The sequence below is a fragment of the Myodes glareolus genome, chromosome X, assembly GCF_982192425.1.
Source record: "Myodes glareolus chromosome X, mMyoGla1.1, whole genome shotgun sequence".
Taxonomy (NCBI): Eukaryota; Metazoa; Chordata; class Mammalia; order Rodentia; family Cricetidae; genus Myodes; species Myodes glareolus.
Genome location: NC_142053.1, coordinates 119,475,704 through 119,501,032, shown reverse-complemented (window position 1 = coordinate 119,501,032; position 25,329 = coordinate 119,475,704). Strand labels below are relative to the sequence as shown.

The window sequence follows — 25,329 nt, the reverse complement described above, 5'->3', positions numbered from 1 at the left end:
TTGGAAGATCAAAGCAGAAGGATCTCCGTACATCTGAGGCCCAGAGTGTGGCCTAGAATGAGACCTTGTCTTCTCTGCTTAAAGCTACTTCCCTTATATATAATTTTTCATTTGTAATGGATTCCCCTGATAAGACTTCTTCACACTTTTAGTCATGTGCCCTGTGTGCTCTTCTCAATGGTTCTTTTTTCAAACCTCTTGAATGACCAGTGAGTATTGGACAAAATTGCATGTACCTGAAATAAGAAAATCTACTTAAAATCTTAAATATGAACTATATGGTAGAGGTGGAATTTTTCGGAAGACAAATATAAGGAAAAGCCTGATATCACAAGCACTGTTTCTGGCACTTCTACATCAAGGAAGAATCATTTAGCCCTTATGTGAAGAAATAAAGCAATCACTACTATAGAGTATTTCCTTTGAATGGTGCCAAGTTATTTGTGTGTCATTAGTTTTAGGAATAGATGAAGGCAAGGATTAATTATCAATATAGCTCATACTTTTAATAGTTCTTACTTCACTGACAGAGGTTGATTAGAAACATGGAAAATATTTTAAGTCCCTCACTGTCTTGGGGAGCTGCTGGTGGAGGTATAGGCAAATGCTCAATACAGTATGTTTATTGTTGTTTGGAACTTGATCCTTTTAATTCTAAATTATCACTTTCCAGTCATTAATAAGATATGATTTCTTATAATATCACTAGTTCAATTACATAGCTCTAAGAATTCAATATTTTGACTAGGGATAATTTTAAAAAGCATAATAATTAGTATTCTATATTACTTGATTAAGTTTCATTTTCACTCACACTTTAAGTTAATTGGGTTATACAGACACTTGAATTATGAACTACTAGGGATAATATACAATTAAGTCAGATAGTCTCAATTTAAGACATGTTCTGGTTTTAGAAATCAAGCAACAAGTAGAATTCAAGTTTGGACAAGTATATCCTTAACATATCACAATTCTAACTGTGATGAAACAAGTCATGACAGAAAGCTTGGTAGCATCCTACTCTTTCACATAATAATTCTGATTACAGGAAGAATTTTCATCATTTTAATGTATCTACACTCCATTGAAATAGTTTATCAAGTGGCTAAATGTACTTCATCTGATATCAGTGACCATAATATGCAAAAAGTAGTTCTGAATATCCGCAATGGATTTTCTTACACTTTTCAGATACTACTGAAGACAGTTTTTATGTCACCAGTAGGAATATTACAGATGTTTACACAGTGAATCATTTGTGTAATTTGACTGTAATATTCCATTACCAGTGCTGGGAGTACTATTAATTAAACTGGAGGAATAAGAAAGTCACTTATGAATGTATTGTTCAATATAATGGTGAACTCCTACATTTCAACAGAACTTTAAAACAGTATTACTTTATTTGCTTTTTGGGATAACAGAACAATTATCAGAAACAAGAACAATCATAAATTAAGTTTTGGAAACCCATGTCTTTCTTTCCCCTACAATATACATTTTTGCAAGCTACAAATGTATGAGATGTTTTAAAAATAGTTTTATTTAATATTTATTTATTCTGGGTTCTATGACAACAGTATACATGACATGCTTTATACCCTGTTTAATACATGCTTAGGGAATTAGGAAAATAATGTTTTGAACGGCTAAATCAAGCTTACTTGTTGATTTTTATGATAACGTCAGCTATATTAATTATTCAGTTGGAAAAGACAACATTGACTATGTGTGAAAATATGGAGAAATACCTTATCTCATTTTTCATTTTATGATTACACGTTCTGAATCACTGCCAGGCACTTTCTAAAATGTTAAAATATTACCAGATTTTTTTTGTTTGTTTTGTTTTGATACAGGGTTATATGGTAGAGCAGATGGCCCTGAATTCACTATGCAGTTGAAAGCAGCTGTGAACTCCTATCTTTCTGCTTCTATTTCCTTCCTGAGTGCTGAGATTATAGGTGTGCACAACCACACCTATTTCACCCCACACTTTATACGTTCTTTATGCTTTAATGCTAGAGTGCTCATTATCCAAAATGCTTCAAACTAAAAGTACTTCAGGCTTCCTGTTTTTTTTTTTTTGTGTGTGTGTTTTGGAATATTTGTATCGATTTTTCTTTGACTGCTTGAGTATCTTTAATCTTAAAATCCCAAATCCAAAATGTCTTGAAATAGAAGACTTCCTCAAAATTTTGGATTTCAAAGTATTTGGTGTTTCAGATTTTTGGATAAGGGGTGCTCAACTTGTAATAGCATATTATTATTACTTTATATAAAAGGTCTAAGTTCTGGCAAATGGCTCAGTAGGCTGCGTGGCACTTGCCTCCAAGTCTGATCACCCATCTTCAAAACCTGGGACCCACATGATGGCAGAAGAAAAAACAGACTCCTCAGAAGTTGTGTTCTGATTACATGCATGTGTACATGTGTGCAGATGCACACACAATACACCCACCAATAAATGTTAAAAAGTAAAAAAGTCTATTTTTGAAAAAAAGGATTACAATAAAAAGCTTGGAACTCAACTTGTTTCTGCAATTTGGTGCTAATATTTTAGGTTATGTGAGTTACTGTTCAGCAGGGAAATTGTAAATCCTAGAAAGCACTTAATGTGGTTGAACAAAGAAATAGCTTATCAAGGATGGGCTATGGATCTAAAATACAAGTTCCTGGCATTCTTTGGTATTCTTGTTTCCTTGCACTTAATAGATTTGATACAAGCTAAAGGTTTAAATGGTTGCTCTATCTTGTAATACTATGGTATCATTTGAGGGCAATAAGAACAAAGGGTTAAAATTATGAAAAAACTATCCCAATGAAGGTACTTGTAGAATAGAAATTGGTGAATTAATTTTTATGAAACCTTCTGAAGATGGAAAAATATAAAATATATAACCCTAGTTTCGTTTTCTTTTCTGCTTAAGTCATCAACACACTAATGCTGTTCACTTAGTGGAGATAAGAATATATGCATGTAATTGGTGCATATACTAAAACCTAGATATTTATTGTTTCAGGAATATAAAGATAGGGCTAGAGATGTAGGTCAGTAGTTAAAATTACGTGCTGCTCTTATGAGGAGATTTCGGTTCCCAGTTCCCACATGGTGGCTCATAACTGCTCATAACTCCAGTGGCAGGGCACCCAAAGCCCTCTTTCAACCTCCAAGGGCACCGCACATGTATGTGGTACAAATATATACATGTAGGGAAAACACTCAAACACACAAAATAAAGGAGTATAAAAATAAAAATATAAAGAAACAGGTAAAATGCATTTGGAACCTCACACTCAACGGTAGTGGAAAACTTTTATGGTAGCAAGAGCTGTAAAGGGGACTGAAAAGGCCTGGTACAGGGCAAACCTGTAGTTTCTGCCGTGGAAACTGATGTGGGAGGATTACCTGAGCCAGGAAGTAAGGATCTGCCTAGGGTAACATGGTAGAGTCCTGTCTCACTAAAGGGTAAGGATGAAGAAGAAAGGAGGGGTGATGAAACTGATCTTGTAATTTCTTTTACTTCTCTCTTTTTAAACATTGATAAAAACTTAATATTGAAGATAGAAACCTTAGTAACACAATAGAAAATTTCAGTAATTAGTTCAATAAAAAATCTTAGAAATATAGATATAAATTGCCCCACTAAAAGTAGAAAAAGATACACAATTCAAGATTCCTTGGAAGAAAAGCCTTAACGTGTGGAATATTTCTATGAAATGAGAAGATAGGCTAACTAGAAACACATGAGCAGATAACAGCAAATGCTTATAAGAAGAATGCCACAAAGGCAGGCGTTCAGCTGAGGCTTGTGGCAAAAAAAAGTGTCTTTAGAAATTAAGAAAAAGTAATGACAAAATCCAGAAGAGCCATATAATGCTACTGCCATTCTAGGCTTTTCCTGCAAGGGCCTGTAAACTGCAGCACCGAGTAAATGCTTCTGCAGAAAACAAGAGCTCTTTGGACCTGCAGCAACCATAGCAAGTGAATGAGCATTTTGGAAATTGTTACAGGAATTCTTTGAGACACTGCTTAAGCTGAAACAGCTGTCTTGTTGAAACAAATAAAAAATCAGCAGTAGTTCTTCAAAGAACGTTCTGATAATCCTGATAGAAACAGTTTCCAATAGGCTACGATTGGGGGAGTTTCATATTAAAAAATAAATGATGAAAGGATCAATTTGGATTTAGTAACAAAAAGGAAGCATTTAAAACTAGCTTTTGGATATCAGTTCCATAATGGGAAATAAGAAGAAAGTCATAGGTAGTGTGCCTATACAAGATGGCATTTCACGTGAAACCCTTATGAATACGGACAGAAAGCTATTTCTAATTTGGTGACTCTACAAAAAGCACTATGAAAAAATTAAATTGACATAAAAGTTTCAGTCCTTGATTCCTTCTTTTTAGAAGTGTTTTCTTTTAAAAAATGAATTCACTAAACATGGAAAGAATGTTTGGAATGTTGGAAAATGGAGACTCCCTATTCAGTAAGATGGAGGATTAGTACCATAGATGATAAAAATGAGATTTGAAAAGGATACTACTGGATGAAACTGGATATATTAAAACATAATAGAAAATGTGAATAGTTGCATTTGGGCTAAAAGAAATCAGCATTATTACTGATTATTACAGATATTACTTATATCTTGCTGACAATAAAGCATTATGTAAACTATCACTTAATAAGTAAATGGTTCTCTGTAATAGTTCTACAGAGAACACTCGAGACAATGGTATAAAGGATAAAGTTAGGGGGATTACAGGGAGTCAGCTGAAGAATAGAGAAACTGTGTTTGACAACACTGTCCCACTGTACAGTTCTGGACACATTCATATGGAAAGCACTAATGGTGAGGCCACTACGCTAAAAAAAAAAAAATCACAAAATTTAGGAGTTGGAAGAAGTCTTCAGATTGCCAGGCAGCTTAGAGTGCATGTACCTTCAAACCTGGCACTGGCCTCTTTTTTAAATCTTCCAAGTATGGGGAAGCCATTAAACATATGAGACCAGTCTCCACATACGGGCAAGATAAAAATCAGCCTTTGTTTATCTTTCACCTCTTCTGCTCTCCGGATCTTCCAAGACCATCTTATACTGCCTTCCATATGATGGCCTTTTAACAATTTTTTTTTAAAAAATCTCATTTGTTATTTTCAGGTTCAAAATCAATATAAAACTGTCAGAAATTTACTTTTGTATAAATATGAGGAAGAACTTTAAAAATGGAACATCCCATCTTTTGTACTCAAGAGCTCTAAAATCCTAAAATATTCAAACAGAGGCTCAATAATAATCTTTCTTAAACATTAAATGTCTGTCTGTTTTGGATGGGAGGGTGAATATAACTGTCTTAGAACTCTTAAGTTTTATGTTATAGTAAGAGAGCTCTTATTTATATTTACATACAGAATGACATATAGTCTATGTCAACCCTAACAAAAAACTAACTGAATGACCTCTCCCCTTACTATAAAGAATTTTCCAAAACATTCTGTCATATTACCAGAGAGAAACAACTAAAGAAAACTTATTAAAAAGGATCCATCCTAATGATTTAAAGAAGCATTGAAACTTAGTTAAATATAACTTTATCTAATTATTAAGCAAAGCTATTCAGCATTTGTGTTGATTTATCTTCGGAGCTGTAAACATTTTCTTGCCACCAATGTTGAGGCATGATCCTAACTAAGTTAACAAAAGCACATTGTAAGCCTCAGTGCCCAAGATGATAAATCTAGAGGAGACAGCCCAGCAAGTATATAACGTATACAAAGACAACAGTGTTCAAAGTGAGGGGTGGTGCTTCTTGTTAGATTTTGTTGAAAGCCACACTGACTCCATGTTGTTCCCATTCTTTTTAGAAAAAAAAAACATGCAAACTCTTGAGTTTGGCAAAATTAAAGAGCAGTGAAAAAACAGCAGAGTTGCCAAGGGGAAGAAGATATACAGTGAATTTAGTGATACTAAAGTCATGGGCTATTTTCTCTCAACCAGAGTCACAGGGTGTGTGCTTTAAAATGTTCATTTCATAAGTCACAGAACAGATTCTGTGGTGGTAGGGTAAAGTAAAAAGAATTTTAAGCAAACTTTGACATGAAAAAACCCCATACAGTCAGGGATGATAAAATTTGGAGGACAAATAAATAGATTTTAGGCATTATGTTAATATATTCTGTGGGTGATTTATCCAAAGGCTCTTAGCACAATAAAACATCAGACTTAAAATTGCAGGTAAAAGATTTCAAATGGGGACGAAAATTCAAAATCTTTAAGCTGTGAAGCTTTAAATTTCTGTCAAGACATTAAAATGTATATCATGTACTTAATACTCAACTAATATTACCTATATTTTTTCTGATAATCAAATTTTATAATAACTTCATTATAAAATTATGAAGCATGTTCTAAATGAAAGAGATAGTTATCCAGAGCCTGTAGAATATAATATATTCACTTCACTGTGTCAGACATTTGATTTGTATTAATTACAACAGTTAAGCAACTAGAATGCTTAATTCTAAGGCACGATTTTTAAGGAGTGAGCCAAATCAGACAAAGCTATTAGTCAGCTCATCTTCAATCTTGCAAAGTTGCATAAATTATAAGTAAATTAAAATGAGAACAGAATATTTTGTGCTATTTCTCTAAGAATCATTTTTACAAAATTGTAAATTGGATATGAGAGAAAATTATTGGCACCAAGTAAGAAAGTTGCTATATATTTTGATTTATCGTTTCCTTTTACTAAAATATTATAATTTTTAAAAAATCAGACTTATTGAAGATTAAGATCTACTAATAATATAGTACTCACTATTTGATAACTCATCAATAAATATTTACTGAATAAATGAACTAATTGGATTATATATTTTTACAGTAAAGGAGAAGTGAAGTACAGGGATTTAAATTTTTGTAGATCTAGATAAAGTCCACGATTGAAATATTAAGTAATTTGCGAATTTCCTGAAACAAGTTTAACTGTAGCATTCAATTATTTTAAAATTTCTGTGAAATAATTCACTAGATTTATTTTATTTGCATACATATATCTTGTGTTGGTATCAGAAATAAATATATATGAAACTGTCACTATAGTGTATAGGAAAGCATTCTAGAAGTTCTGAAGTATGAAGCTTTAATATCAAATATTTGTTTAACAAAGAGTCACCTTTACATTCAAACATACATATATGGGTACTTGCCCTTTAATGAGTAAATAACATATTACTCAGGACTTTCTCTTATTAAAGATGGTTTTTTCATAATATAATTGAATTATTTTTGTGTGTGTGTGTGTGTGTGAGAGAGAGAGAGAGAGAGAGAGAGACAGACAGACAGACAGACAGAGACAGAGACAGAGAGAGAGAGAGAATATGCTAGCTGTGTGCACAATGTTTGTGGAGGTTGGAGGAGGATATCCAGTTCCCTGGAGTTGTAGGTATCGTGGGCCACTGGATGCGGGTTTCCTGGGAACTAAACTTAGGCCCTCTGGAAAACCAGCAAGTGATCTTAAGCCACTGAGCTCTCCTGAGCACTCAGATCTCTTAAGAACAAATCTTAGAATATGGCCTGCCTGTTTTATCACAGTGCTTTGGGATAGGCTGAGAGCATAGGAAAATTTCCATAAAGAAGGTAAACATGTACTGAGGCATTAGGTAAGTAGATGAGAGAACTTGTGATGCATGAATTCAGGGTTATCAAGGAAACAGCAGGCTGAATTTGAGAGGTTTCTCTACAACTTGCTAGAGGCTATTTCCATTGAGAAGCGGACAATAAGTCATCACCGAATTGAAAAGTGGTTTGCTTTATGAATTGTGAAAATAGTAAGAGGCAACATTATGACTGAATTTGATTACCTATTTTGGTAAAAATGTAAATCACAGCTTGTCTTGCCTATGGTAATAATAGGTTGTCACTCTGCTACATGAGATTAAATCTTACCGGGCTACATCTTTGCTAGTATGACTCTAGCATGTAGATGTCTGTCTTTCTTTTTCTATTAGAATCTGGTCTTGTTACTTTGAACATCACCGAGATTATTTTCCTGGGAGATGGAGGGCCATCGGTTATTTACTAAACTATAAACTACAAGAGACATTATTTATACTTTCCCCAAACTAATTAAGATGGTACTAGGTGATGAATCAAGCACATAGTTAATTTGAGTCACCTTCTTTTCAAAGGCTATGGATTTTGGTATAAGGACAATAGCTCAGAGATGTTGGAGATCTATTTTCTAACTGGTTTATAAAAATGAACTAATTATTTCATATGTGTGACATATTTGAAATGGGAGTTATACAGAGAAGGCTTGTTTCGACCATACACAACCACATTCAACGTGACTATCAAAGGGCTGGAGAGATAACTTAGCAGGTAAGAGCACCAACTGTTCCGTCAGAGCCCCAGATTCAAGTCTCAGCTCCCACATGGCAGCTAACAACTGTCTATAACTCCAAGACCTGACACTCTCACACCAGTTTACATGCAGGCAAAACACCAATGCACATAAAATAAAAATAGATAAATTATTTAAAAGAAAGTTGTCATGGTGCAAAGAGCAGCAATTCTAGTTACTAGAATCCCAACATAAACAGGGTATGTTAAATCCTTCCAAATTCTAGCTTTAAAGAATGTCTAAAATAAACAGACACACAATGATTTGATTTCTGTTTCATATCAATAATGGTAAATAATTGTCTTTATCATGTAGGCAAAAATGAGGGGACTGTAATTTAAAATCTAACTTCTAAACAGTATTAAAACTATAGATAGATGATTTTACACATAATTATCAGTGTTTTATATTCACTTACAGTATTCTATATACATCAGATAATCTGATATTGAGATTCCCCCCCCCCTAGATTTTCTATGTTCTTTCTTTATATTTACTTGTATAACCAGCCAAGGACAGTGCCTGAAACTTCAAAAAACTGACATATTTAAGGTACTCTACTCTTCTTTGACTTTATTACATCTTTTAAATTCAGTTTGCTCGTGTCATTCTTTATCTACTCCATTTAGATTTCAGCAGTAACCTCAGAGATTATTTATGATGATGTTTTCTCCAAATTATTTACTTGTGTTCAAAATTTACCTTGAAAATAAAAAAGTGATGCAACATTTTTTTCTTTCTTCTCAACTTGTTCCATTCCTTCAACCCCGCCTTCAATGCAGGTTTGTATTCAAAGTACATCATCTTGTTGCCCACAATCTACCAGAATGTTCTTAAAGATAAACTTCTAGTTAGAGAATCTCCAAGAAATGGCTGTTGGACTGTTACAATAACTCAACAGCTTGAAGGTTTCCCTGCACTCTATTAGTCGTTCTTCAGTGTCTCCGTAGGCTACTGGAATTATCTGGATAATTCCAGATAGTAGGCTACTGAACCACAATACAACCTGTACAGCTCCCACATTGCCAGTGGTGTGCAAAGAATATTGTATTTTAAAATAAAAATTTAGCAAGTATTTTTCAGAAGTTCTAAATTGGAAAGCATGGATATCACTTCCAGATAATCTAATGTATACTGTTGCTACACAGTAATAGAATGAATCTCTTTCCATTCTGGCTGAAAGAGCTAGGTTTTATTTTAGATTTTGAAGACTAAGCTAAATACATGTGTAAATTAAATAAGAATACTAATAGGTAATCTCCAAAATAATTAAAAATCGAACATTATGACTTTATTGAAGAAATGAGTGCACAAAGAATGTGTGTGCACAAATCTAAGAAAGACTATCTTATAACTGCTAAGGAGGATATCAGCAGAATCAAAGGATAAAGCTTTTGGAAACCTTATCTAAATTCCCTAGTATTACAAAGTAGTAAAAGCCATTCTAGCCAATGCTAACTATGTTACTCAAGATAGTACTTCAGTGTTAATAACAAATCATTTCTGAATTAAGTATAGCTTTATATTTTATCTTATACTATAATGATTTATATATACTCTTTAAAAGTTGTAGAGGCTGACATAATTAATAATTTAATTTAAGGAGATTATTAAAAGGCCCATACCCCAGTAAGCTTTGAAACTGCTAATTGGGATAATAGGAAATTACTTGTCTTTTCCCAAATGCCAGTGAAGTAGGTCAGAATAATTAATATGCATGCTGACTTTTCAGTCAAAGGAAAACAAGACATGTCTCATCTGTGTACTTTTAGTGCCATCGAGTTCAGACTAAAAGGAGTTCAGCCTGAGAAAATGGTCACAGCATGACTCAGTTAAATAACTGAATTTCAAAATAAGGCAAAAGGTAGTTCAGCCATGAAAAGAGAGATTACAGTCTGTTCTATAGAAGGCTAAATTTGCCCTTTGTAAATTAAAGCTAAATTTTACAACCACAAGGAAATCAAGAACTTTTCAGGGCATGGATTTAGGTACATTTTGTTCTTAGGAGTTCATTGCATACATGTCACTTAATGTATAACACTATATGGATTGAGACAAAAACTATATAAAAGGAGTTCTGTTAATGATACGTTTTAAAAACTATTTATAATTTCATGTTTTGTATTACCTGTTTTTCTCACTTGTCTAAATACTTCCTATTTTCAATGTTTAGGCAAAATGAAAAAAAAAAAAGCTCTGAGCCAGAAATATAATACTCAATTTCCCTGCACCTATGCCCATGGTTAGTACACATTCTCTTTAGTGGATCAAACTGAATGCTGACCTCAAGCAGGATAGAAACATGTTACTGAGAGACTGAGTTTTCAAGTTTGCATGGTTGTCAATCTGTGTGGCTAGAAAAATGTGTCAGAGGATGTACCTTTGTGATGCTAACATAATGACCATGAATTCTTGTTCTGTGTATAATTTGTTTCTGGCATATCAAGCAGCTTCATCTGAATTATCAGCCTTTGCAGTTATTTCTAAGGACCAGTCCACACAAGGCAAGAATATGACATCTTTTAACTAGATCCTAAACAGTATTTTGAAAACATTGATTTGTAAAGTGAATCTTTTTCCAAATGAAGTATTCATCATGTTGTAAAAACCTAAATATTTAGAATAAAAATCCCTTACTATTAGAAAGGTGAATATACATTACAGTGAATAAGAAAAAAAATGTCTAGACAAAATGGGATGCAGTATTCCATACAAAACAGTTTGAAGTACACAGAAAAAAATCAAATGGGAAGATTTATGAGTACCCCAAAAGAAGTAGATGGGGGTCACAAAAATAGTACATAACCATTTTAGTGAAACAAATTTTACTGAAATTGCACGGACTGCCCCACAGTATTGGACTGCAATAACAAAATGTATAATGATACATTTATTGGCATCTTTATTCTATAAAGAGCTTCACTGAAAAAGACAGCATCAAATAATTACGCAATTAAGACAATTGCAGCCTGAACTTTAAAAAAAATCATATAAACACAAGGGTACATCCATACATCCAAAAATAAATCACACAGAACAACAAAATGAGGATTCATAAAGAAAAAAATATCAAAATCCATCTAACTAGAGACACTGTGGGATTTTGGAAACCTGAAGAAAGGGCAGACCTGGTACCATGTGCCAGACATGATTGCACTTCCTGCTTCTTCCCAACATTACGACTAGAATAAACTCAATAAATTTCTTTAAAAAGCTAACATTGATGACTCTGCTTATAGAATTGACAGAAAGTTTTATGAAAAGAATTTAATACTGTTTAATTGGCTAAGGTGAAGTATTTTCCTTTTCTAGGGTTTATATAATAATAAAAATCCCCATATTTATGTACAGCAGTTGTAAAGCACCTGGATGAGAGCTATAATAATTTTTCTAATCAATATTTAAAATTTAGAAAACACTTTGTTAATTCTGGTAATCATTACAATATGAAGCATATATTAGGATTGGAAGAACTCCTATAAAAAGCCTACAGTGACTCCTAAATATTCCTCCCGTAAGCATCCTCTATAATCTCTGATAGATATGGATGTTGGTACTGTTTGCAGGTGATGGGTGCTAATTACCTTTCCAGTACATACAGTCACATCTTTGTAATATTTCTTATGGAGACTGTGTTTAAAATATACTTTACACTGAAACAGTCTTAGCCTATGAATGTTATTACAAGGGATTCTTCTATCTTGCTGGTGGAAGACACAGAATACTCATAAGTCAGGGAGCATAAGAGGCTTCCATGTCAAAGAAACTAAGATTCACACTGAAATGAGATTCCTGACCTGTTAGTAACTTGTAAGCAAGGAGCTGTTTTTTCCACTAGTAATAAAGAACTTATGCTAATATATCCTATAATCAAAGTCTCATATACTTGACTAATGGGGTGAATATTATATTCTATTTGTATCTTCAAAAGGGGGAGTTGATCCCTTAAAGAAACCAAACCAGTCCTCTGCAGTAGTTGATTTAAACTGCATTAAATAGTTTAATGCTATCCACCTACAATCTTTTCATTTTACTTTTATAAATTAGAGCCAGACCTTTGATTTAAATAACTGAGTTAAGTCTTTCCTTAAATCAGCTAGGGTTTCCTGACCAGTGTAACATGGCAGTTAGAAACAGGAGCTTGGCACCTGCATAACAAACTTGATAGCTTGTAAACAGATTCAGCTTTTTTGGGGTGGGGGCAGGGTCTCATGTAACCCGGATTACCTCTGAGTTTGCTATGTATTTTAATGGCCTCAGATTCCTGACCTTCCTGTCTCTACATCCTAAGTGTATATGTATGTGTCACTACGCTTGACTGAGAGTATATTTTTAAGATGCCCCAGAGAGTTACCAGAAAGTTTCTGAATTATTTTCTTTTTCTTTAAAGTTGATACCCATAAAGAGAGTTTTAGAATCAATGTACATATCAACCAAATAAGTGGATGCTTCTGGCAAATTGGTTTCCAGAAAAAGCTGAGTAAAGATGACAAATGCTGTATGAAACTTCTGGGTGGGAAAGTGTTTTTCAGGCTTTTCCTTTAAATCCGCCAGTGAAAGGAAAGGTATAAGAGTATTTGTGTTAATGCTGGTGGCCATGTGTTTGTGAGTGTGTGTGTGTGTGTGTGTGTGTGTGTATGTGTTACCACCCTACTTGAAACATTTATAGTTTCTTAACGCAGACTTAGGGGGCAATCAATGGGGACTAGCAAGATGATGCATGAAAGCAAGGAGAAGAAACAGGGAAGAAAAGAAAGCAAGGAAATGAAAACTATGACCTTTAAAAAGCAAATGGGGAGTTGGGAGCAAAAGTATTTGTTCTAGTGATGTTTGGCCTGGTTCATAAATTAGGGAGCCCTAACTTCCTATCCAGTATGACCATTCCTTTTTTCCAAGGGAACCGAGATTCAAATAAGAAGTTGAAAAGGTCTAACTGTGCATACGGGCTAAGAATTTCCATAAACATACTTACTTTTCTCGCCTATGTTTTCCCCTGCTGCCTCCCCTTCTTCCTCTTCCTCCTCTTCTTCCACCTCTGGTGGCTGGATGTCATCTTGTGGGTCACAGGCACTAACCGGTGCATTCAGACAGCAGTGGTTGAACCCGCTGTCTCGAGGCAGAGTAAAACTTCGGGGCTTGCCCCCGTTGCCGTTTAACACCTGCATCCTCTCACTCTCAGCTAAAGGGTATGGGCCATAGTGATCCTGGAGATGGCACTTCTGTGTTGGAAGAGTAGACTGCCGCCTGTGCTCAGGGGAGATGGCCGCCGAGTCAGAGAAGACAGAATCTTCCAGAGGCAGAGTCTGAAGGTAATGTAAGCCTGAACTTGTCAGCGGTGTCTCGATTAAATCCTGCCAGGAGCGGCGCTGACTGGCTGTCTTGCGAATGGGGGACACGGCACTGCTCCCAGTAACTTCCTGGCGAAACTCCTCATGTGAAGACTGAGACTGAGAGGTCTCTGTGGAGGAGAGCCGGCTGTGTTTTGTTTCCACATAAGGACTGGCACAACTCATCTGTGGAAAGGAGCCCCTCATCAGTTTCCACAGAAATGACAGACTATTTCGATTGTCAAAGATCTTATTTTCTTTTTACCATAGAGTATTTACATGGATTACACGGAGTCTTACAAGTCAATAACAACTGAGCAATTTGTAGACACTTCAGGTTAGGACCCAGTTTATACTTTAATATTTAGGAATTTAGATGTCCTGAGATACATGAAACATCTGATACAATAGTACAAATCTGATAATAATGGAAGGAAGAGAAATTGTAAATGCTTATGTAAGAAACACTCAGCAACTAAACAATTTTAAATTCTCTACATATTTCGAAATTCTAAAGAAAAAATGCCCATAGATTCCTATTTCTGGACTTTAGGCAGCTTAGGGGGTAAGAGAAAGAAAGAGAGAGACCTTTATATATGAGAACAAGTTGTCTATAAACAACCTTTCTGCTTCTTCACAAGTAAATGTCTGTTTCTATGGGTACCACAGAAAAGCTGTCTTATGGTTTTGTCAATTCTATGGTAACTTCTGGAGGACTGAGACTACAGGTAGGATGAAATTATAGTTTGTTGGGGACTGGTACTTTCTGTGAGTATAGACACAATGGATTACATAAAAAGGAATTTATTTTGTGCATAAATGTAAAATGTGAGAATATATATTATAATATAAAAGACAAATAAGAAAGATGAATAACATCAATAAAATGCTATAAAGCATTTCAAGTGAAACACTCTACCCGGGAAAAGCCTTATTCCAGCTATAGAGGCTAGCAGGCTAGCCCAGGTGCCTTTATGGAAGGAGCTACACTTGTTAATTACAAATGGTGTTGAAGTGGCAGCCAGGACAAATTTAGCTGATATGAACATATCACCCCTTTTTGGAAAAGGGAGAGAAATTACTCAGCATTATCCATGGGCAGACTGTTACCTTTCAACATATTGAGTAGTATGTTGAACAACAAATTAACTACAATAATATGAATAGTTTCTTTTCAAGACGCTACTGTTGCTCAAAGGGAAAAAGATGCATTTATCAGAAGAGTAGCAGGACAACGAGAGTGCAGAGGGAATGCTGGGGACTGGAGATTTAAGCGGGGATGGAGGCAGCAGGCTTGGAGAGTGGGGGCAGGGGCAGGCTTAAACAAAACTAAGGCTATATTTAAAAAGCCATATGCAAATCTACTTCTTGGTAAGATAATTAAAACAATAATTTCAAAAAAGCAAAGTTGTGGCTCCCTTTCATTTTTTATAAATTTCAAAGGAATCATTCAGATTCTGTGGTTTTTAAAGAAAGGGAAAATATTAATTACTTGGAATAGTGCAAAGGTTAAATGAAGTTGACTGGTATTGCCACATAAACTAACTTCCTTTTCCTTTGTGGAAGACTAAGCCCCAAGATACAGAGAGCTGATTATTTTGGTAACATGACCACCAAATTAAATGGAAACAATGACATCTGCTCAGTAATTTTGGTGGGAAACAGGCATAAGTTGGCATAGTCTTAAGAAAAGTAGGGTAATCATTTACCTCAGTAAAAGAATGAAGTAGATATAGTCTATACATAGAGTGAGTTATAGACTTAAGAAAATTCCAGAAGAATTCTGGAACACCATAAACATATATATTACAGCAGATACCATGGCTATCTCCAAACCCAGGGACATGTGCATCTGTGCTGCTTATTTTTTTTTCAAACTTGACACAAGCTAGATTATCAGGAAGAAGGAATGCCAATTGACAAAACAGCCCCATCAAACTGTTATAGGCAAGCTTGTGTGGTATTTTCTTGATTAATGATTGATGTTGGAGGGCCCAAGGCCCAGGCCACTGTGGGTGCTATACCCCTGGGCAGGTGGTCCTGGGTTGTACGAGAAAGCAGGCCGAGCATGCCAGTAAACAGAGTTCCACCAGGGTCTCTGCTTGAGTTCCTACCTCTGGGCTTTGCTGTGCTTGTGTTCCTGCCTTGGCTTCCCTCAATGACGGGTTATAATCAGTACTTATAAGCCAAATAAACTTCCCCAAGTTGCTTTTGGTTATGATATTTTCCTACAACAATAGAAAGCAAACTAAGAGAGCATATGATATCTATTACTGAGCTGGACCTCCAGCACTATAGTGCTAATATTCATTAGTTGTTTCTAAAATACATAAATTGACTTTATTAGTATAGAATAAGTAAGATCAATTTACATCTTTTGGTAAGGAAACTTTTCTGTTGTTTTTAGCTCCCTTAAGCCTGGCAAATTCATTCTGCCAACAACCTGTGATGATTATTTCCCTTGATTAAGTATTCCCTGTAAACTTAAACATATTTTCCTTCTGAGTTTAGATCATCAATTTTCCTTTCCCTATGAAATCTCATCTGACTTAGACTTTCATATACATTCTTTTAAACATATAAACGGATCATTAAGTTCGAGCTCTTCCGCCATGTAGTAAGCACACGCAAGTGTAACTTACAGAGGGAGGCCGCGGGTATGTATCATAGGGGGGCGGAGGGCTGTCTTGCTTCGGTGTTGATGGAGTATCTGCTTCTTCCTTGTCACTCTCACTCCAGTAATCTGAAAGTTTACAGACATGGACACCCGGAGGCTTTATTAAGTATTTAACATATCCTCAAGAAAAGATAATATCTCTTAACCAAAACGAAACTTAAGTTTAACTACTGTGGCATGTTCACCATTATCACCCTGCTCAAGAGTCGAGCTTCAGTTTTAGCTGTTTTGGAGAGGAAGAAAGAACAGAATTACCTAATCCCAACCCCATGAAAAATTAATGACACACAGCCAGTCTTACGAGAGCTAAGGGAAATATACTCTATAAGCCAAAACAGGTAGAGGGAATGTTTAATTTTAGAGCATTTTTTTTTCAGAAGCTTTACTTAATAAATACCGCAGGATGTTTCTTAAAGTATGTCGCATTACTGTGATGAATGCTCAGAGAAGACAAGCAATAAACTGTATGCTGCTGCTGTGTATCTCTGATATAAACATCTCCAAAATTAATGTTTGAAAATGTTTTGGCTTTCCTTCATGGGTATCTAACAACTGCTGTTTTCTAGCGTCATGGTGACATGAATCTTTATAATACCATCCTCCCACCTCTCTTTGGAAAGGCATGGCAAACCCGAAATCTTGTCAAATGCAAAAAGAAAAAAATGCACACTTGCTTATGTGTGCTCCAAGCACCAAATTTCAGAACTACTTAAAAAGATAGCAACTATAAGCTGATAAACAAAGTTACTTGGCAGAACTGAGACAAGAGCGAAGTTGAACTCTGAGAGACATATTAATATTGTAAGTCAAATCCAACACTAGGTTCACATCAAAATCAGTTTGACTATATCGTGGTCCTAACTCCTGCGCTGATTCCTTCTGTGAGTTACAAGCAAGGAGAAGCAGGATAATTACTACAGCAATTGCAGGAGAGGGAACAGGGATTAAGAGAAAAGGAAATTTGCATGAAAACTTAGATCCTAAAACAACTACCACAAGACTTATGTGGTGTTCAGATTCAAGGAAAAAATCCCTACACATAATTTAGTATGAGCCCTTCCCTTTCTAGAAACTTTCAAATGTAATGTTTTCCCCATGTTACTAACTAAAAATGAATGCAACTAGAATTTTGTTTTCAGAAATTGTTCCATTCCTGGTAGGAAATAATGGAGCTGGATTTGAACTAAGAACTGACTTGAGCCAAAGCTCCGAGAACTAAATTTCCAGGACTCTTGCTTAACACATCAGTTTAACACTTAACATAACAGTTTAATGTTATGTATAGTTATGCAATTTAATCTCCCTTACCCACTCCTGACTTTTCACTTCTGTTACTGTCAATAGAAAGCCTCTAGCAATAGACATAGGACATAAAATAAACAGCCCCTTCTATTCAGGCCTTAAAATACAAGGACCCTGACAACGTCACTGAGGAAAATATACAAAGTATCCAATCTCAATTAGATACCTTTTTTTCTTTTTTGGTTTTGAGAAACTGGTCATGGAAGCACACAACTGTGCTCAGGAGGCTGACCCAGGATTTTCAGTTGAGATCAGCTTGGGTTACATAGCTAAACCCTATCTCAAAAGCTCAGTGGAAAATAATGTAGATACTGGACAATGACCACCAATATAACTAAGTCCTCCCTCAAAGATGAATTGGCATAGATACCCAGAAACATTTATTAAATGATTGTGAAGAAAGCATGTTTGATATTCAGAAGCAGGTAAAGGTTCAGTTCTTCACCATACAACTACTTTATGCATTGACCCTCTTATAGGCATTATTTAACTTTATTGTTGGGCCTATTTTATAATCTGTGAAAGAGCAGCTAATAATAACTGACTTTTGTAGTTGTGTATGTGTTAGTACTAAATAAAGTAACATATAATCAAGTGCTTTGTACTTTGAATGCACTCAAGAGATATTAGCAGCATTTATCTTCTTGGGTATATTTGCAGATTGCAGGGCAGTCTGACACGGACCACAAAGGCAGTAAATGACTGAGGTTCATTTTTTTCACAGATAGTCTTTATTCCTTTGTAGGGTTTTTGAGCAATGAAGAATGAAATCTCGAGTCCTAGGGTCTGGGCAGTTTTGTGAGAGTCTGGAATCTTCCTGGAAGTTAATGCTAGCATTCACCCTCCCCCTAGCCCCAGCACACAAAGCTTGCTAAGATCACTCTACACTTATACTTCCCACTGCTGGCAAGAATGCTGGCTGAGTTTATCCTTAATGTTTGCATTAAGGGCACCATGGCATTCTGGTGAAATAATACCTTAAGTGGTCCTTATTAGCACACTAGAAAAGAGATGATTAGCATTTTATCCATAGCTCTAGAGACGTTACCATACATAAGAAATCCGAAGTGTTTATTTTTCCTACTCAGCTAAATTAGGAAAAACTCTAATCCCTATTTGATGTAATTTTGGCTTATTAAAAAGCAATAACAATCTAAACATTTGCTGGGGTTCTAAAGAAAAAGCAGAAATATTACTTTACAAATCAACTTCTTATGCTAAGCTGTAAGGGAGAGAACAATGCCAGAAAAAAAGGCAACATTGAAAATTAGGCTCTTTAGGAACATGTGAAATATTACGCACACTATAGCTTACTGGCTGAAACCAGTCTGATTTTTTTCTAAGAGCAAATAGAATTTTTTCTCTTTAAAAAAATCTAAATATATATTTTGATTTGTCTTGTAAAATATCAAATTTTATAAGTACTTATGAATAAACACGGCCATCAGTAGAAGAGGGAAGGTACCTTTATACCATTATATGCTGACACAAAGGACATATTTTTAAAGCTTGTTCTTATTTAGAACTATCAAAGAAATACCATATAGGTCATTAACTTTTATGTGATTAAAACTTTACAATGACATCAAGGATTTTTTCTATTGTAAAATATTAAAATTCCTTTTTATCTAGATTTCTGAAATATATACTGCATTATCATTGCCTATAGTCATCTTAGTGTATATCATCTTAGTGTATATCACCTTACTCTTACACAACAGTACAACAGTACTTGTTCATTACTTTGTCCGCTACCTACTTAGTTCTTCATAGCCTTTGGTTACCACTATTCTCTTTTTAAAATCTTACAGAGTTATATTGTGTTTGAAACTTAACTTCAGCATTAAGAATTACTTAGGAGATATCAAATAACCAAGGAAGTGTGGAGTTGATATGCATTCTTAAGATTCCTAAGTGGAGGACCAAGAGACTTAACTATATATTAAGTAGGAAGTCTAATATGTTTCTGATGTATGTTAAGGTACCTTTTTACTCTGTGGCAATAGCAAGTATTATCGTTGGTCTGATTTTTCTACCAAACTTTGTTTAGTAGGCATTAAAATATATACTTACACAATAGGGCAAGGCAGCATGCACTACAAAATAAATACTTATTGGAACTTGCACATGCAATATAAATTGGCCTGTCCTCTCATCTACAATGACACTTGCTTCCACAACAAAGGCAATTCATTACAATCCAGCTTATTCTCAACTTGAAAGCAACATCAGGTAATAAAATTCTGAAATTTGAAAATAAAAGTTCTGCGATATATATATATATTAATATTTTTTCTAGGTTAATTTTATTATCTATATATTACTCATATTTCCAACTCTATTATCTTTAAACGATCAGCTAAAACACCTTTAAAGAGCTATTTCACACCTTTTCAAGAAATCTGAAAAGGAAGGCTGGTATTTTTTTAGTACTCTTACTACAAATGAAAGTCTAAAAGTTACACTGAGGCATAAAAGTGAGGAATTTGAAGCCACCAGACACCTTTCCTACAGTAGAGTGTTGGATGAGGTTTGCCTGCACATATTAACTTGATGCAGATGGCCTCTCTATTATTTGTAGAATTACGCAATCTACTTCCATCCTGTGGAATATTATAGCGATTGGGTCACAGCATTTCCTCATTACAAGAATTAGTTCAGAAAACAGAGCCAAGCAAAAGTCTTTCCCCCACTCCCTTCCTGGAAGGACTCTGTTTACCCTTGTTTCCTGGAACTTGATATATATGTTAGTATGTTTCATTTTCTATATTGAACCAAGCTAACCTTTTTGAACAGAATCAACTGAGAGTCTTTTGCAGAAATACATTAATATTTAATAAAATATTGTATCTTTCCATTGTCAATGCTATATCAAGAGTCACTGATGATTTTCTTTAGAAAAATTATTTCCTCATTAGCTCTGCCTTTTTATGTAAGAAAAAAGTGTAACAGGATTATAAAGTAAAAGGTATTCCTTTACCTTGTTCTTGCTTAATCCTCTCCCTTTCTGCATATCCTGCAGTCAGCATGTTAATTCTATTAAGCCACCTAGAAAAAGAAAGAAATCAATGATAATTCATTATACTTATTAGAAATATTTATTGCAAAATGTCTAAGAATATATAGGATAACCCTACATATAAAATACGTTCTTTATTAAACTTGAAAAAAATCAAAGCCTTCAATAGGCAATAATCTACTGCAGTGCAAATTGTTCCCACACTGATCTAATTCCAATGAAACAGTTGTGTGTGCAATATAAAAGGGTCTGAGATGACCAAAGCCATATCATTTTTCCTTCAAATATATAAACACTCCCCAAATGCCTGCTCTTTTGTTTTTTTTAGAACAAATGATCCTTTGAAGACACTTTTTAAGAGTCAGTCTAATTTATGGAGATAGAAAAAGTTACAAAGCTTGGCTGTAAAAATAATTGTTTTACCATGAAATAATAGTTTGAATACACTCATATAAGTTAAATGACCTAAGGGGAAATACATCTCAGAAGTACTTTTGAATCTTGTTCCTAAATATGAGAGCATTTAGGTCCCCAGAAATAAAAAGTACATATATAATTTTAACCTATTATGATCTAGAAAGCATATTTTCATGAATAACAGCAAGTTATTTTTTCTTAAGTATTGCTGCTATTGTGAGTGCAGTAAAACAAACACTATTTCAGCTTCTATTTAACGCTACCAGGAATCTTCCTGTAGGCATCATCTCAACCACTGCATTATCAACTCACAAATTCTTTGTCAACAAACTGACAATCTTGCACCTGTAAATTCCGAGCAGGGGTTAAATGCTTTCCCACAACTGAAATCAGGGAGAATTCACGTTAACCAATTTTGGAATTACTGTTAGAGTTTTAATATCATCACATTGTGGAACAGTCTGATATGGACGTAGTTTAAGGAAAACCTGTTTTGGAGAATTGTTTTCTCTCCTAAGATCCTGGATGTCTTTCAGCTGCACATTATAAACTGAGTCACATATTTCACAACTTTTCCAAATGGTGTTGTATATATCATATACCTAGCATATCCTCAGGAGAGGAACATTGCATCTCTCATGGGTATCTATTCAAATATAAATTGTAATTTTAAGAAAAAGTAACTTAAATACAAACTTTAGTTTAGCAAAACATATCATGTAAATATCAGTTTAAAGAATATATGGGAAGTAAGGAATGGATTGGAGTCCTATTAGTATACAATAAAATATTCACAGGAATTCAATAACATACATATTATATACATACTCTAGTAAATTATAAATTATAAATCAAGAAGTTGACTTCATGATAAAAGCTTTGAAAATGAAGAATTATTAGCAAAAGTTCAAAATAAAATTTAATATCTAGTTCATTTTTTAGTAAGAAAAGGGTTGAATTTCTATTACAGGGCAAATTCAACTCCTCTCGGGAAAGACCAACCAACAGTAGACTGATGCTGCTAGGTCCCGAGGATGACGATAACACTAAAGGAAGACTCATCGCTGATACTTAATCTACTATTATGCTTTTACTTCTTGAAAAACATTGATGTTTTAATCAGAATTCTAAAGAAAATTAAAGTTCTTGGAAGGTGAATTGAGGTATTTAAGAGAGGCTTCTCCAGTTTTTCAATTCATCATTTATTAAATATATATTTGTGTTTCACAATAACCTGTGTTTTAGAGACAAAAATATGTATAAGGCATAGTTCTTGCCTTCATTGAACTCTAGATTGCTAAAATTCCTAAGGCAACTGAAAATTTAAGCTACTTTTAGAAAAAAAATTCTGATAATAATAAAACTTCTTTGGAACATGTATGGATATTCTCAGGCTGCTGCGTATAGCCTAGGCAGACAGCTGCTGCTGTCTTTTACATATACTTGGCCGTAAGCTCCAGCTGGAAGACCCTCACTTACTGATATACTTGGTATAATTATAACTTGCTATCTTAGGTAGGCATGAAAGCAGATGTACATATGTTAATTGATTCCAGAAGTATTTATTGAGAGCCTGTATGTGCCAGGGATGGTTCTAGGCACCTAGAATAAAGAGTATACAAAAGAAAGTAACCATCTTTATGATGCCTGCATTTTAACAATGGAGGCAGATAACAAATCGGGATATAAGTAAGTGTCTATGAAGCGTTACCAAGGTAGCAAATGCCATCTTCTAAACAGCATGGAAGGTAAAATTTGGAAGGTCAAAGCTGCTTGGGAGTGGAGAATGTTAGGTAAGGAGGTCAGGGATACATGTATTCAACATCATTTTTTTGAGAACACTGATGTGGAAGTTCTTTAATACTAGTCCTAATTTCATAATATTCTCTTTTTTTTCCCTGGCTTTTCGAGACAGGTTTTCTCTGTAGCTTTGAAGCGTGTCCTGGAACTAGCTCTTGTAGACCAGGATAGCCTCGAACTCACAGAGATTTGCCTGCCTCTGCCTCCCGAGTGCTGGGATTAAAGGTGTGTGCCACCACCGCCTGGCTTATCTCATCATATTCTAATGCTTTAGAAAATGAATATATAGGTTAGGGAATATGATCAGAGTAACACAGCCTAATACACTAAGAGACAAGTAACTCACAGTTACAAAGATACATGTACACACATGCACACATGCACACTTACAAAAGTGCACACATTTGTGTATAGAGATTTCATGGAAAACTGAATTTAAGGAGTACTTTTACACCCTAATTACTAGGCACTGTTACTACTGGCATTGTATATATTTCAAAACGTAGAGTACAAACATATATTATTCTGTACTATGATAAAATTTTATAAAAAATAATGCCTTTAAAGCCATGAAATAATCAGATAAGCATGTATTGACTATAATTATGCTTTTTTTTTTTTAAAAAAAGCCCATCTGGAATCAGGCATATTTTCAAAGATAACATATGGAAATCAATATCCATATTATCTTGCTATGTATAATAATCAGGTAAGCAGACAAAGCTGTATATGGGTGTCTTTCCATATCACTAATATTGTGTGAATGTTTTTAGCATTGACTATTTTATCCTATTAACAAATTTTTTAAATTGCCTATTGAAAATAAATACTGAGAATAAAATTAGAGAAAGAAAAACAAAGGAAAAGAACAAAAATACATTATAATTAAACTTAAAAATTCAATTTTCACATCTATAATTCTAAAATATATAGTATATTAATTCTTACATAAAACAAGACTTTTAAATGTATGATGTGATGCTGACATTTTGGATTAGATGTTTCTTTTCTTTGACACATTACTTAAAGTAATAAAATGAATGACATGGGTTTGGTTTGGTTTCTTCTTTTTCTTTCCTGTTGTTTAGACCTATAGAAGTATCAGGAAAGAGGAGTGACACATCCCTCAGTATACTGTGAACAAGTAGCAAATGCAGGTCAAGAAAGGTTTTTACAGTTGATAAAATGCACCAACAATGCAAGCTAAAATAGTTCTAATTATCAGATATCAAGAATATTTAAATTATTTGAATTCTTACAGGGAGACAACTGACACCTAATACATTGATCTTGTAATACAAGAGATCCTCATTTATGTTACTTACTCTTATTTTGGTTATAATGCAAACCCTTCATGTGTATCCCTAGGGAACTGACTTTATCATTTGGTTAAATAGATAGCATGGACACAGAACTATAGAATTACAGGATAATTATAGCACCAAAAATAGAGAGCCATGAGCCCTCTATCGTGTACAGGTGAGTAAACATTTTCACTTTGAGAACAAGGAGAAAAATCTCTGAAAATTCTTAGTGCGGGTATGAAATTTTAAGAATAGTAAATTAGAGGGCTGGAGAGATGACTTAGTGGTAAGAGCACTGGCTGCTCTTCCAAAAGTCCTGAGTTCAATTCCCAGCAACCACGTGGTGACTCACAACCATCTGTAACGAGACATGGTGCCCTCTTCTGGCCTGCAGGTGCATATGCAGACAGAATACTGTACATTACCTACATACATATATACCATACCATAGTAAATTATACAAACCACAAATAAACATTTAATTTCATGCACTTCTGCTTTTTAGAAATCATGGTTGTACTTCAGGTGTCAAAATTTTTATTTATAAAAGTAGCTTAAGCATTCATCTCCTCTGCTTAAGTATATTTATGAAGTAGTAAATTTTGTGCTTAAAATATTTAGATATAATTCTTAGAGATCTAAATAAAAGTAATGCATTAAGAGAACAAAAGTATATAGACATTAATACTTATTGCTACTGAAGACTTATGTAACATTTAAAAGTTAAAAAATCCCTACTGAGAGGGATAGTTTTTCTCAGTCTATAAAAGGGTCAATTATTTAGTACGGAAAGGCTAAGTTCATTGCATAAATTTGCATAGTTAATAAATTTTAATCTGGGATTCAGTCTTGTCTACAGGATCACAGTTTTGGTCACTATACTTTGGTGCCTCTTCCTAAGTGTAGGGAAATTACATGCAATATGCATTAGTTTCTGCAACTGTAAAAGGGGGGACCTTCTGATTTTTAACCTCATTTTATATTGTTTCATTAAATGGAGAGGGGAAATTAAAGAAAACAAAAGTAACCTAAAAGTGATTAAAACTGTAATGTGAAACAATGTGGCACACGA

The 25,329-nt window shown here is 34.4% G+C and overlaps 1 protein-coding gene across 5 annotated transcripts in view; it reads right to left on the bottom strand.

The window, feature by feature from the left end:
* Cnksr2 (connector enhancer of kinase suppressor of Ras 2) overlaps positions 1-25,329 on the bottom strand; it is a 241,640-nt gene that overhangs the window by 26,543 nt on the left and 189,768 nt on the right. For all 5 annotated transcript variants that reach the window (XM_048440719.3, XM_048440718.3, XM_048440721.3 and 2 more), the window contains 3 exons: positions 20,698-20,765; positions 16,381-16,481; positions 13,384-13,924 (listed from right to left, as the gene is read on the bottom strand). In XM_048440719.3, coding sequence (XP_048296676.1) covers positions 13,384-13,924; positions 16,381-16,481; positions 20,698-20,765 — 710 coding nt within the window. The remainder of the gene's footprint in view (positions 1-13,383; positions 13,925-16,380; positions 16,482-20,697; positions 20,766-25,329) is intronic.